Consider the following 14,960-nt stretch of genomic DNA (forward strand, 5'->3'; position numbering starts at 1 on the left):
TCCTGCCTCTGTAACTATTTGATTTTGGGTATAATAATTTAGAATCCAAGATTTGTAGATTTTATTTTTGCAATTTTGCAACAATTTTTGGGGTTTGCTAGATTGATTGGTACATAGATATAACAAATAATAATACATGCAGATATACACACATGCAATTGAATTTGCATTTGGGTTTTCGTTGATTTGTGAAGGTATTTTCTTGGTTAATTCTTTCATACGCAACTGCTGTGTTTGCTTTCATAATGTGAAAAAAAAAAAAAAAAACTTTCTGGGAAGAATTTTGCTGCATTGAGTACGTTTGTGTTCTGCATTTGATCTCCATTTTTCTTTTTCTTTTTGGTTTTAGCAGTTTTTAAGGTTTGTTTGGGTCAGTTAGTTGGGTGATAGATAAGTTGGAAACTGTTCTTTGAGATGTCTCCTTGGTTGATTCGGAGTCTGATAAGGTTAGTTACAATGGTCTCTGTTCTTGTTTCAGGACCAATAAGTTATTCAATTGGGTTGATCCTGCATTTTGCATGGAATGAAACAGTTGAAATTGGCTGCAGAATTTCACGCTATAGAGGTTGGTTTTTTTCTTTCTTTCTTTCATGCTTTTTTTTCTTCTTACATTTGGTGATTTAAACCTTCACAATGTTGAACCTTTTTCTAGAGCGTTTTTAATCATGTGCTGCTCCTCTATTGAAATTTTCTATCCTCTGTTATTATGGATCACCACTAATTGTAGATCTTTTCCTTGTTTATGAAGTTTCAAACTATTGTTATCTTTGTGTTTCTGTTTCTTTCTTTCTTTCTTTTTTTCTTTCTTTCTTGTTAGTCTTTTCTCATTATGCTTAACTGTTAAGACATTGTGGTTGTGTGTTTTCGCCTGTGATAGCTATTGTTCTATCATGTCTGACATATCTAGTTCAGTTCATGTGCTAATTTCTGCTACCCAGAAGGATGATGTTAAATTTTTCCCAGGAATTGTAAACCCTTAATTTTTTTACTTTACATTTTATAATACTGCTCCTTTTTCATTTCATTCATCTGATAATTGATTTTTTTGAAATTTCTTCTGCATCTAAGAAGTTCTTCTTGAGGCTTCAATGAAGCCTAAAATCTGTCTTGTGGCGTACACTGAGGATACTTAACCAGTGTAAGCAAGTGAAGGGCATCGATGTTGTATAACATGTTTTGGAAGATTACACAGCACTGATGGCAGGATTGAGTCGCTGTTCTGCCTTAACCAGAAACTCTAGAATTTCCATGTGATTTGTTGCTGGTGTAACATAAATGCTTGGAATTAAGCTGTTACAGTATTTGAACCAATCCTTTGGAAAGGCCAATTTGCGTTAAACTTGGCTAGACTTTGATGTTTCTCACTATCATTTTTTATCGAGTCAACATATTTGGTGTTCTTACATGTGATACTTTGCAGGATAATCTTCTTAGGCATAAGCCAGAAATGGAAATCACATTTGAGTCTTCTGCCAGTCCGCAGCATAAAAAGGTATTTAGCATGATCTATTGTGTTGGGAAGGTGTCTTGGCATACTCAATGAAGCCAGATACTAGTTTCAGTCTTTTATCGTATTTCCTATGAGTATTAGTTTGGATATTTAGAAGAAAAATTGATTTAAAAATTGCAGATATCAGCCAGATGGGATCCGGTTGAAGCATGCCGACCTATAATTGATGAAGCACCTGTGTTCTATCCAACTATTGAGGTACTTATAATCATCACTATCATAGTATTATAGCTTTTGGTGGTGCTTATATTGTATTTTAAATGAAAATTTTTGTTTTTACTCTTGTTATCAGGAGTTTGAAGACACACTTGGTTACTTAGCTAAGATTCGCCCCCAAGCTGAACCTTATGGCATATGTAGGATTGTCCCTCCAGTTTGCTGGGCACCACCATGCCCTCTTAAGGAGAAAGATTTATGGGAAATTGCAAAGTTTCCCACTCGTATCCAGCAAATTGATTTGCTTCAGAACAGGGAGCCCATGAGGAAGAAAATTAGGGGAAGGAAGCGAAAACGTAGAAGGCAATCAAAGATGGGAGCAGGTAAGAGAACTGCCAAATCAGGTTCTGAAGCTAATGTTGCTTCTGAGCCTGAGGAGAAGTTTGGATTCCAATCGGGGTCAGACTTCACACTTAAAGACTTTCAGCAATATGCTAAGGTTTTTAAAGACTGCTACTTTGGATTGAATGATGCCAATGAATATGGAAAAGTTAGCGATTATAATCACTGGCTGAAACGGGAGCCCTCTGTGGAAGACATTGAAGGTGAATACTGGAGAATAATAGAGCAACCAACAGATGAGGTTGAGGTACTAATTTGGGTTCATTGATAACACATTTAGTCTTACTTATCAGCATATAACATAAATAAGAAAAAAAATTTATATATCCTTCCACTGTTTTGTAGGTGTATTATGGAGCTGACTTGGAAACTGGATCACTTGGAAGTGGCTTTCCTAAGACATCATCCTTAACTAACAATGATTCAGATAGATATGCTGTGTCTGGCTGGAATCTGAATAACTTCCCACGATTGCCAGGTTCTGCGTTATGTTTTGAAGGAAGTGATATCTCAGGAGTTCTAGTTCCATGGCTGTATGTTGGAATGTGCTTTTCCTCATTTTGCTGGGTAAGTGGTGTGGATTACATTTCCTTAAGTATAATCTATTAATGAAACAAAGTTTAAGGCATAACAGATACTACTAGTTTTCTTGTTAATCACTTTCCGTATCTGTATGTCAAGTTACGGAGTTAAGTTATTTTTCATGAAAGCTGGGTTCGAAATTTCAGCATCTGTCTGTTTTATTTAAACTATAGTTTAATTTAAGGACCAATGGAGAAAATAAATGGCTAGAACTATTATACATTGAGTAGAATCTAGATTGGGGTAACTATAAACTGCATAATTATCTCAGGAGTTCTAGTTCCACTGCTTTATGTTTAATTGTTTGAAGTATTTAGCTATAAAGAAAAGTAATGATGTCTTGAATTTTGCATCTCTTTTTTTTTTTTTTTTTCAGATATTCATCCATTCCTAAAGAGACTAACTCCTTTTCTTGTTTCTTTCTCCTTGAAACAGCATGTTGAGGACCATCATCTCTATTCACTTAATTATCTGCATTGGGGTGACCCAAAGGTATGGTATGGAGTACCTGGAACCCATGCTCCAGGTTTGGAAGCTGCAATGAGAAAGCACTTGCCTGATTTATTTGAAGAACAACCAAATCTACTAAATGAATTGGTACACTACTCGTAACTGTAGTTGTACCTTGATTTCAGTTTTCTGATTGCTTTCAGTCTGTGTCCAAATAAAGGTTGCATAAGCACACAGAGATTCTAGTTTATGCTATTTTGTGTGAAGTTTGCTAGGAACTTTGGATGTACTTGTGAAAGTTAAGAAAATAAAACCATGATGACATTTTGAAATCTTCAATGTCAGTTTCATGTTTATTTAGTTAAAGGCATGACTGTCTGATTAGTTTTGTGTGGGATACTTTTATATGTAAATATATGTAATGGAAACTAGAGTTATTGTGCACTTTAGTGAGAGAAGATCCCCATCCCCCGGTTTATTCTGTGCTGGAGATGGAAAACTATTCTTTGACCTCCACGTTACAAAAGTATTAGGGTATCCTGGACATAGTATTTGAGCCACTATGAACAAGTGATCAAGATTTTTATCCTTAGTGCTCGGATTGTTTGAAGTGAAGTACAATTGTGCAGTGCATAGATTTTGGAACTATATCATGATTTCTGGTGGTTATGATTTGATCTTTGAGCAGGTGACTCAGTTATCTCCTTCAATTCTTAAATCCGAGGGGGTGCCCGTACATCGCACTGTTCAGAATTCAGGTGAATTTGTTGTTACCTTTCCAAGGGCGTATCACTGTGGCTTCAATTGTGGCTTCAATTGCGCAGAGGCTGTGAATGTGGCTCCTGTTGATTGGCTTGTGCATGGCCAGAATGCTGTTGAGCTTTACAGTTTGCAGTGCCGTAAGACTTCATTGTCCCATGACAAGTTATTATTTGGATGTGCTCAGGAAGCCGTGTGTGCCCTTACAGAGGCAACTCGTCATGAAAAAGAAAATCTAAAATATATAAAATGGAGTAGTGCTTGTGGGAAAGATGGAGTTCTTACCAAGGCAATTAAGGTAATGATTCTTGCATACTCTCATCTTTGATCATAATCGCATTCCACATATTTAGAAAGCTTCGTAGCACTTTGGTTGGCATTTCACTTTAGTTTCTATGCAGATATCTGTTCTTCATTTCATTAGTACATTTTCACATTTTGCTACTCTTATTTCTGACAGACAAGGATATCTATGGAAAAGGAGAGGCTTGGCTGTCTTCCCACTCATTTGAAGAAGCTTAGGATGAACAGTGAGTTTGATTTGTTTGAGGAAAGAGAATGCTTCTCTTGCTTCTATGACTTGCACCTATCCGCCGTAGGTTGCAAGTGCTCCCCAATACTTATTCGTGTCTCAAGCACTCACATTTGTTTTGCTCATGTGAAGTGGACAAAAGCTTTGTTCTGTTTCGTTATACCATGAATGAACTGAGTACATTGGTTGAGGCATTAGAAGGAGAAGCACATGCTATTGAAGTGTGGGCAAATAGAAACACTGGATTGGTATCTGCTAATGCTGAGGATGCTTGCATCTATAAACAAGACGCGGAGAGTTACAAAGGATGGAAAAGCTCAACATATTGTGCACGAACCAATTATAAGTCAAATTCAAATGTACCTAACAGTTCTTACAGCCACATTTCTGCAGAGCTAGTCCACTCAGAGTTTCACCGTGAAACTTATAGTGCACCATATGGCACTAAAGATTGTCAAAAAGATATTGTGAATGAAGAAAAATTGGTCATATACAATGAAGATAAGGTGAGGGAAGGTTCTCTGGATTTAAATATTGATGTTATGTTTGTTGAACGTGAAAGTCGTTTTCCGCATGCTGCTGAATACCATCATAATAAAAGTGTTCCATATGTTGGAAAAGTCTGCTATTCAGAGGTCAGAAAGAAACAAGACAACATGGAACCTGGGTTTGGATGTATAGCTTCCTTGGAGAAAGAATTTTCATCATGTTCAAGGGACGTTCAAAATTCTTGTACACTAGATGGTTATAAATTGTTTGGGGTGGATCTGCAGATGCATTCTGATTCGAAAGAACAACTCAACGGCGTATTTAAAATAGGTGATGTTGAAACTTCCAATGCAAGTGTATCTTTGATAAACCAAAATTTCTTAATGCACAAGATTAGTGTTTCTGTTGAGCCTGTGAATTTGGGCATTGCTATGTGTGGCAAGTTGTGGTGCAGTAAGCATGCAATATATCCAAAAGGTAAGATTCAGTACGATCTTTTCTGGGCTGGTATATCTTCAGTTATTTTTTTGGGAGTTTAACATTTCTTCTGTTCTGGTAAAATTTATGTAGGATTCAAGAGTCGTGTTAAGTTCTTAAGCATTCTTGATCCACCAAGAATTTGTAACTATGTTTCTGAAGTCTATGATGCTGGATTTCTTGGGCCTCTTTTCAAGGTATCATTGCTGAGCTTGTTTCTGTTTTTGTTGCATTTTTTTCCTTGGATATTGTCTGCAGAAACTCATCTGCTGCTAAATTTTCATTGAACAGAAAGGGTTTTGCAAAGCTTTGCCAGTTGAACATTCACGGAATCTCACAATCTAAAATAATATTAATGAAACTAAGCTATAATAAATTTCTTACTATTTTACTTTTAACGTTATGATATTTGCATGGACACATTTTTCTGCTATAGTATATTTCTTTCTCACTTAGTAAAATATATTTCAGGTTACCATGGAAGAACATCCAAGTGAGATCTTCACAAACACCTCGGCAGATAAGTGCTGGGAGTCAGTTCTTTTGAGACTAAATCATGAAACCGAGAAGCTAAGGAATCAAGGTGAAAGAGAACTTCCTCCCTTGGAGCTTCTGAAAACCATTAATGGTCATAAAATGTTTGGATTCCTTTCACCTTCCATTATGCAGGTAATGCAAACAAATGGACATTTAAGATACTCACACCTTTGTTTCACTAAAATAACATCACGGTGGTACTACTTTTCCAATATAGAATTATATTCACAAAGTTTTAGAATATTGATCTTTTCTTTAACCAGTTTTGTTGAACTGGGTTAATGTACTTATGATGATCTGATTCTGATGTTTCAATCCATTCTGAACTTTTCCAGGCTATTGAAGCTCTGGACCCCAACCATCAATGCATCGAGTACTGGAATCACAAAGAAGTTGTCTCTGAGTCTTCAGAAAGTGGCATTGATGACTGTAAGCTCAGTCACGGTTCAAGTAACTCTCTAAGTGATGTCAAAACCAGACTTCTTGGTCCTGGTTTGAGAAATCTGGAACAAGATAGCAGAAGAAATTGTGATTCTTTCGAAGAGATGAAGTTGGTGGTAGAAGGGTTATTGAAAAAGGCTAGTGCTGAAGAATTAAGCGCCATGCACAAGTTATTCAGCTCTGATGCACAGTTCACCAAATGGAGAGTGGCATTTGTAACGCTGATTGAGGAAATCCAGAAAGCTTGTGCATAAAATATAACATCTCACAACTCTATCTGACTTTGGATAGCCATATTTCAATTAGTTCTTAGTAGAGTCATTTCTTTCTGCTGTAGATGTCGATGGAGGAGTCTTCGGGTAGAAAACATTGATATGACTAAACAATGGAAACATCATCATCAAAAAGAGTGGTTGATGATAGAGGTAGAGCAAGAAAAAGAGTTAAAAGGAAGGATAATCTGGTGAGAGTAATGTAAGTTTCGAATGATCTTAGAGTTGAAAGTTATGGTCTACCATGAACATATACTAAGTTACTTCTCCAATAAGGACATAGTAAGAATTTGAAGCATTTCAAGAAAAAAAAATCCTTGAGTATTTATAAAATGTAGGTAAAATTTGCATGTTATAAAAATAATATTTATTGATGATAAGAATAAATTAAAACAGATAGAGCCATATTTGTAAAAATGAAAATGTAAAAATATAAATTAAAATGACTTAATTAGTAAAAATATTTTATTAAAAATAATAATCTTAATAATTAAAAACAGAAGGAGGTTGAAATTTTTAAGGAATTGCTGATTTAATAAAAGTGATTTTAATGACAATATATATATATATATATATATATATATATATATATATATATTAAAATTGGTAACCAGAATTTTGGATATAACATCAAGATGAATGCTTGGCTAAGAAAATGAGAATAGAAATATAAACTCTAAATGTTAAGAGAATGAAGTGAGACGGCAACAAAAAATTTAGTAAATTTCTACACTGCTTATGAAAATTCTTTTTTGCTTTAATTTTGTATAAGTATACTATTCCTTTGTATATGTGACCTTTTATATAGTTTTTGTAATATTGTATATGGTTCATGTAGGAAAAAAAAAATGACTTCTATTATTTTATAATATAGAATAGATGCCATGTAAATTTACTTGTATGTTATTTAAGCGGTGCAATGCCTTTATTCTACTTGTTTTTAAAGAATTTTTTTTTAATGATACTTAGTTCCATATACATTCTTTTTGTTTTCAGATTTTTTTAACAAAATAATTGCTTAAAACTTTATTTTTAAAGACAAAAAAATGAAAAGAATAGATGACTTTTTTTTGTTATTTTTAATGTCGTTTGACTATTATAAATGTCTTCGCGACTCTTTCCACTTTTAGATGGAGTTTTCAAAATATTTTAGAATGAAAAATAGTCAAAGATGGTGATTTTTGAAGGTCCAAAAGTTTGAAAAACACAAATAGAATCCTGAAATTTCAGAACTTGAGAGGAACATTGATACAAAATTGGAATGAAGAGAATCTCACACACCCAAAAGCCTTTTCTTGTGGCATTAGAGACAAATGCACAAAAGTCATCATTTGTAATAAAAACAAAAAGCCCCATTATTCTAAACTCTCACAATGGCTTTCTTTTGCCATAAAAAAAACATCTTTTTTAAATATTTGTAAATAATCTCTTCTTGATCTGTTTAGATGAATATAATATTAATAGCAAGCACGTCCATAACAAGTTTGCATATTTTATGAGTTTACTACTGAGTGGTGAGTGCACATGAGCCATATTTTATTTAGAAGAAAAAAGTTTCATAAAATGTGGCAATCTTGTTTAAAGGTTTAAAATGGTTAGGAAAGAAAAAGAAAAGGAATGCATGCGTGGATCTCATAATGAAAACTAATGAAGAAAGCAAAAAGAGATTCCAAAACATGCAATTTGAAGTTAGAATGGTGTGAGAAAAAAACTCTTTTTGCACAGAAAGTGGTGCACTATCACTCTCACATGTGCACAAAGGCACTTCCACTTCAAATGCCACCGAACCATCATGCATATCCACTTTCATGCACACTTTCACAAAAAAAAAAAAGTTACCAAATGAGAAAATAAATAACTAAATAAAATAAAATGTTTATTTCCTCGCTCATCGTAAATATACAACTGTTGAGTTATATATTTTGTATATATGGGTTATGGTTACACTGTCACACATTTATTTTATACATATAAGACATTTGAGATCACTTTTATTACCAAAACTTTAAGACAATAATATTATGGATTTTTTATTTTATATAATGTTTAACTATCTAATGTGGGACTTTTGACTCACACTTGGACTATTTTCAACAATTTTCTCTCAAGGGTGAGTCCTTTTTTTTTTCATATGGTATATATTTCCCGTAAGGTGTATGGTGACGCTCATTTTTAGTACGGTTATGCGGTCAGTCACTCTGATGACCCCTTTTTGGTATGGTATGATTATACGATCAGTCACTCCGAACCATATGCTCTGATATCACTATTGGGTTATATATATTTGTTTCATATGAGTTATGGTTATAAAGAGAGTGTGTTTCTATATATATGACAGTGATCTTATACATTTAAGGTATTTGACACCACTTTTACCCCACCAAAGTCTTAAGATAATAGTATTATGGGTCTTTACTCTTATATAATGTTTAACTATCCAATATGAAATTTTAGACTCACGGTTACTATTCCCAACAACAATATTTATATGTGATATATAAATCTGACTTTTAAACCTTAGTATCAATCCGCCTTAATCTTAAATTTTAAATGTAACTGCAGCAGTTTCAGCTATATTAATTCCTACTAAACTCATTCAATTTATTATTTATTATTATTAATAATCAACATTCTAATAAATACAGTTTTTGTTATAGGGAAGCTAGAGAAAGTTCGTGAGGGATTTGGAAAAATAAGATTGGTTTAGTAGATACAGAATGTGGTGGAACAGATTATGGGTTGAATTCTCTTATTTACGTGAATTACCAACTAACATTCGTCGAAAAAAAAAAAATACTGATATAAAAATATCGGTGTTGAGTTGGCTTCATTTTCCACTTCCACTTCAGAACAAACTGCAAAACCAGACACAGTTTCAGTCTTCAGTGAACTTTTATAAACGTTAAAGGTCAAAAAATCTTGCAGCTGAAAAGGGAGTATACATGCTCCTGAACTGAACAATAGTTGTCTTGTCACTATCTAGTTCATGCTTGGTGGGGCTTTGCATTCCAAAACCCAAATGGAAAACATGCATTGGTCGCATAAACATTCACTGGTGCTGTGTTTGTTGGCCATGCTTCAAACACCTTCCTTGTGTCAAAGTGAAGAAACAACAGCTGTGTACATTGTTACTCTGAAACAAGCTCCTGCTTCTCACCACCATCATGAGTTGATCACAGTGGCTAAAAATTCTGGACATGGTGCATCTGGGAGAAGAAGAACTAGAGTTCACAAACCAAGGTACCCCATATTTGTTTTGAAGGTTTACGAAGTGTATTGATACACCTTTATAGCCAAGGCTTCTTGTTGAAGTTATGGATTAACGTTATGATGATGATAAACATTTGTTAAAATGATTGCCATGGTATCTACACAACTCGTGGACAAGGTGTTTGAGAATCTTATCATTATATTATATCTGTTTGATATTCTAATTTCTTCTAATTTCTTTTAGACATCAGAATGTTACAAAGGAAGATAAGGGATATGCTTCATACTTTGCCCGTGTTCATGACTCGTTGTTGAATAAGGTCTTTAAGGGGGAGAAATATCTGAAGCTCTATAGCTATCATTACTTGATTAATGGATTTGCTGTGCTGGTTACCCAACAGCAGGTATGTTATGTTATGCTTGTACTTTTCAGCATCTTGATTTTGTCCTGTTCTGTGAAGAAACATGTGCTTGTTTGTATTTCTTGTTTCCATTTATTCATGGTTTGGTGTTTCTATCTGTGATTTGATAAATTTCTTCAACTTGTTTTCTGAAATCTTGAAGGCAGAGAAACTTTCAAGGAGAAGAGAAGTTTCCAATGTGGTTTTGGATTTTTCTGTGAGGACTGCAACCACCCACACTCCACAATTTTTGGGGCTGCCACAGGGTGCTTGGTTTCAAACAGGTGGGTTTGAAACTGCTGGAGAAGGAATCACTATTGGGTTTGTTGACACTGGCATTGATCCTACACACCCTAGTTTTGCTGATGATAAATCTCAACATCCTTTTCCTGTTCCTGCTAATTTTTCTGGCGTCTGTGAGGTTACTCCAGATTTTCCATCTGGTTCTTGCAATAGGAAGCTTGTTGGGGCCAGACATTTTGCAGCTTCTGCTATAACCAGAGGAATATTTAACTCTTCTCAGGACTATGCTTCTCCCTTTGATGGAGATGGCCATGGCACGTGAGTTTTTTGCATTTCCAACTTAGTCTTGTGTTCATTTGTTGTATACAACAATTCACCATTTCCCATTTGGTGCATTCCCCTCATTTCTTACCATATTAACGAATCTGTCTTTCTGCAACTCCGTTATCTTTCTGAAGTTCTTTCCCTCGTCTACTTGAACATTGATGAATCATTTCTGTCTACCTTCTGTTCGTCAAAATTCTGAACTCATCAATTAGTTTTTCCCCTGTTCTTTTCTGCTTCAATTGTTTTGAAAAAAAAAAATTATTGACAAATGGTCTGGGATATCAATGTTTCTTTCAATCAGAAGTTCAAATTATGATGGTCATTTGAATTAAGCGTTCCACAAAACTAAAACTTCATTTTACTTGTTTTTCACTGAATGTTCATTCTGATGTATCTGTAATATACAGGCACACAGCTTCTGTTGCAGCTGGAAACCATGGAATTCCAGTGGTCGTTGCTGGACAATTTTTTGGAAATGCTAGTGGGATGGCTCCTCATTCGCAGTAACTAATCTTGAACTTTATACAAGTTAAAAACTCATGTGTCATTGTTATTTGTGTGTTGTTTTGGAGAATAATTAGAGAATATGAGACTAAATGGACCACAGGACTTGAAAGCGACAAAAAAGAAGAAAGTTGATATCTACTGATGCAAACAAAGATAAAATTTATCTGAAAAAAAAAAAAAAAAACTGAAAGAAAACTTCAATGCTTGGGCCAGGTTCAGAACAAAAATTGTTATTTGTCTTATGAAATGAACCACTACAATGTCCCTATGTACATTACCTGTCATTCATAAATTTTCCCACATTGTATCATATGCTCTTCTTTATTTTCTACATCTTGGTCCCTATCACTCATATCCTTTTGTGCCTTGTGGAATCCTTAATCCCCATAGAGTTTATCTACGCATAATTTTGTTTTCAACAGCAACCAACAAACTATGGAAATTGTTCAAGAACAAAATGAAACAATGGATGTGTTCTAACCTGGATTTATAATAATTTCACGCAAGCATAATTAATTTTTATTCTATATATATGTAACTTAATGCTTTCCATTTCAATCTTTTACAGCATTTCCATTTACAAGGCACTATACAGAAGATTTGGAGGATTTGCAGCAGATGTTGTTGCAGCCATTGACCAGGTACGTGTACTTTTCTTATAAATGAAATTTATGAGTCACTGTCAGCAATATTTCATAATTTTACTTGAGGTGAATTGCTGACACTTGATATATTTTGTTCTTCTGCATCACCTTTAAGTTGTCTTCCTTCCTATAGTACATACCAGTATGTGATTGCTTGGTTAACTACATAATTATTGTTATCCATATTTTCATTAAGGTAAGCTTGGTATTGAATCGAAGAGTTGGTGTTAAGTGCTGACAATTTCCTTGCTTATTATTCCCTTCAAGTTAAAGTTTGTGCTAAGGGTTGAAGTATAATAATGAATTGTTTACAGGCAGCTCAGGATGGTGTTGACATAATATGCTTGTCAATCACTCCTAATAGGCGTCCTTCTGGTATTGCAACTTTTTTCAACCCAATTGATATGGCATTGCTGTCAGCAGTAAAAGCAGGAATTTTTGTAGTGCAAGCTGCTGGAAACACTGGACCATCACCTATGACCATGTCCTCCTTCAGTCCTTGGATCTTCACAGTTGGTGCTACCTCTCATGATCGAGTTTATAGCAACTCCCTATGTCTTGGAAATAATCTCACCGTACCTGGACTTGGACTTGCACGTAAGGTTCTGTTTCTCTTATCCTGCTTAATTACACATGACTCCGAAGATTTACTTGTTAGTTACTACCCTATGTTTTCATTTTTTATTTTTTTTATTTTCCCAGCCGGCACACATGAGAACACAATGTTCAAACTGATTCATGCACGACATGCTTTGAACAAAACCACAACAGTTGCTGATGCTATGTATATCGGTGAGTGTCAAGATGCAAGTATATTCAATCAGGATTTGGTTCAGGGTAACCTTTTGATCTGTAGCTATTCAGTCCGATTTGTACTTGGTCTCTCCACCATCAAACAGGCCATAGAAACAGCCATGAACCTTAGTGCCGTTGGAGTTGTTTTCTCCATGGATCCTTTTGTCACTTCTTTTCAGCTTAACCCAGTTCCAATGAAAATTCCTGGCATAATAATTCCATCTGCAAATGATTCCAAGGTGCATTATTAATTTTCTCCTTCGAACATGCTTGATTAAATACACATGCATACTGTCTTTGTTCTTATTACATGGCAATGGCATATGTATGTCATCTTTGTTGCTCTCTTTAAGTACTTAATGTCTGTATGAAAACCATGGTTTGGTGTGGATGCTCAACTTATTTCTATCTTTGCTTACATGTGAGGCAATGATACCTTGGTGCCAACTATTCACTTTGTTTTTTTTTTCAACAGATATTACTGCAATACTACAATTCTTCACTGGAAATAGATGGGGACTCAAATAAAATTGTTAAATTTGGGGCTGTTGCTAGTATTGGTGGGGGAGTAGAAGCTAACTACAACGATGAGGCACCAAAGGTTGTGTATTACTCTGCCAGGGGACCAGATCCAGAGGATACTCTTCCTCATGAAGCTGACATTATGAAACCCAATTTGGTAGCACCTGGAAATCTTATATGGGCTGCTTGGAGTTCTGCTGCCTCTGATTCTGATGAATTTCTAGGTTTGTCATTACATAAACAAATTTTTACTAGAAAACGAAACAATGAACAAGTCTAAGGTGTTCATTTGGTCTGTCCCAACTTAAACATCTTCATAATCTATATAATCTACACTAGGAAATAGGAATTTTGGTTTATTAAGCATGTCAAGTCAACACAGTGAAATTGAATATCTGATCTGCATTGTTGCAACAGGTGAGAATTTTGCATTGATGTCTGGCACAAGCATGGCTGCACCTCATGTTGCTGGTCTTGCTGCACTGGTTAAGCAAAAGTTTCCCAATTTCAGTCCTGCAGCCATTGGATCTGCACTTTCCACCTCAGCTTCTCTGTATGACAACAATGGGAGGTCAATAATGGCTCAGAGATCATATCCTACCACAGACCTTAACCTATCTCCAGCAACTCCCTTTGACATGGGAAGCGGTTTTGTGAATGCTACTGCAGCACTAAATCCGGGATTGCTTTTTGATTCTAGTAAGGCTCACTTAGCTAATGAATTTTTTAAATCATTATAATGTCCATGCAAGAACAAATGCTTCAAAAATTCAGCAACAACTTTTGTTCAATATCTCAGTTAACTAGCTTAAATTTGTGAATGCAGTTTGATTAATAAACAAACCTGGTTTCTGAATTTGAAGTGTGACTACACATATTTTTCTTCGTAGGTTATGATGATTACATGTCATTCCTATGTGGTATCAATGGTTCAACTCCTACAGTGCTAAACTACACCGGTCAAAATTGCTGGACTTATAACTCTACTGTTTATGGCCCTGATCTGAACTTGCCCTCAATCACAATAGCAAGGTTGAACCAATCTAGAGTAGTACAAAGAACAATCCAAAACATTGCTGGAAATGAAACATACAATGTTGGTTGGAGCGCTCCATATGGCACTTCTATGAAAGTGTCTCCGAATCACTTCTCTATTGGCAGTGGGGAGAAACAAGTCTTGTCTGTGATCTTCAATGCAACCAGCAACAGCTCTGCTGCAAGCTATGGGAGAATTGGGTTGTATGGTAACCAAGGTCATGTTGTCAACATTCCCGTAGCAGTCATTTTCAAAATCTTATAACAACCTAACAGGGTTCCTTTCTTTAATTTCTTCTTCAACAATTCACTTTCACTTTGCTTTGTTTTCTTAAACTCTAGTTTTTGTTTCATTGGGTTACAAAATGTATTGGCTATTTTTTCATTCGTTTTACTGAAGTGTAAAGTTTACTATGTATAATATCAGATAGTGTGTGTGGATGCACTTACAAGTGATTAGTCACAATTCTGATTTCTTATATGCTTTGTTGAGTAACTCTTGTTTCATCTTTATTTGCCATAAACACGAAGGTGGTATATATATTTTTTGTTCTGTTGTCTATGTCTGCATTGATAATACATAAAGATAAAATTGAAAATTTATTAGTATTTTAAAATGTAAATTTTCAGGAGCTGACCCTTGTAGTACGAAGGATTAAGCAAAAAGGA

The 14,960-nt window shown here is 35.0% G+C and overlaps 2 protein-coding genes across 3 annotated transcripts; both read left to right on the top strand.

The window, feature by feature from the left end:
* LOC114177292 (lysine-specific demethylase JMJ18-like) lies at window positions 1-6,900 on the top strand. Its single transcript, XM_028062571.1, is given in 13 exon segments — window positions 1-194; window positions 479-565; window positions 1,421-1,492; window positions 1,631-1,708; window positions 1,803-2,315; window positions 2,414-2,635; window positions 3,086-3,247; window positions 3,789-4,157; window positions 4,320-4,473; window positions 4,476-5,357; window positions 5,451-5,554; window positions 5,829-6,026; window positions 6,230-6,900. Coding segments are annotated over 12 exon segments (3,156 nt in total). The 5' UTR covers window positions 1-194; window positions 479-523; the 3' UTR covers window positions 6,590-6,900.
* A 2,493-nt stretch (window positions 6,901-9,393) lies between these two features.
* LOC114175706 (subtilisin-like protease SBT2.3) lies at window positions 9,394-14,770 on the top strand. Of its 2 annotated transcripts, XM_028060492.1 has the most exons (11): window positions 9,394-9,847; window positions 10,062-10,221; window positions 10,382-10,779; window positions 11,196-11,291; window positions 11,864-11,936; window positions 12,254-12,314; window positions 12,384-12,536; window positions 12,642-12,973; window positions 13,210-13,480; window positions 13,674-13,955; window positions 14,147-14,770. In XM_028060492.1, exons 1-11 carry the CDS (start codon window positions 9,594-9,596, stop codon window positions 14,554-14,556), a joined length of 2,490 nt encoding a protein of 829 aa, XP_027916293.1. In that variant the 5' UTR covers window positions 9,394-9,593; the 3' UTR covers window positions 14,557-14,770. The 2 variants fall into 2 exon arrangements, with proteins under 2 accessions (XP_027916293.1, XP_027916292.1); XM_028060491.1 differs by having other exon boundaries at window positions 9,395-9,847; window positions 12,254-12,536.
* Window positions 14,771-14,960: the final 190 nt, after the last annotated feature.

This window comes from Vigna unguiculata, chromosome 3 (genome assembly GCF_004118075.2).
Source record: "Vigna unguiculata cultivar IT97K-499-35 chromosome 3, ASM411807v1, whole genome shotgun sequence".
Classification (NCBI taxonomy): domain Eukaryota; kingdom Viridiplantae; phylum Streptophyta; class Magnoliopsida; order Fabales; family Fabaceae; genus Vigna; species Vigna unguiculata.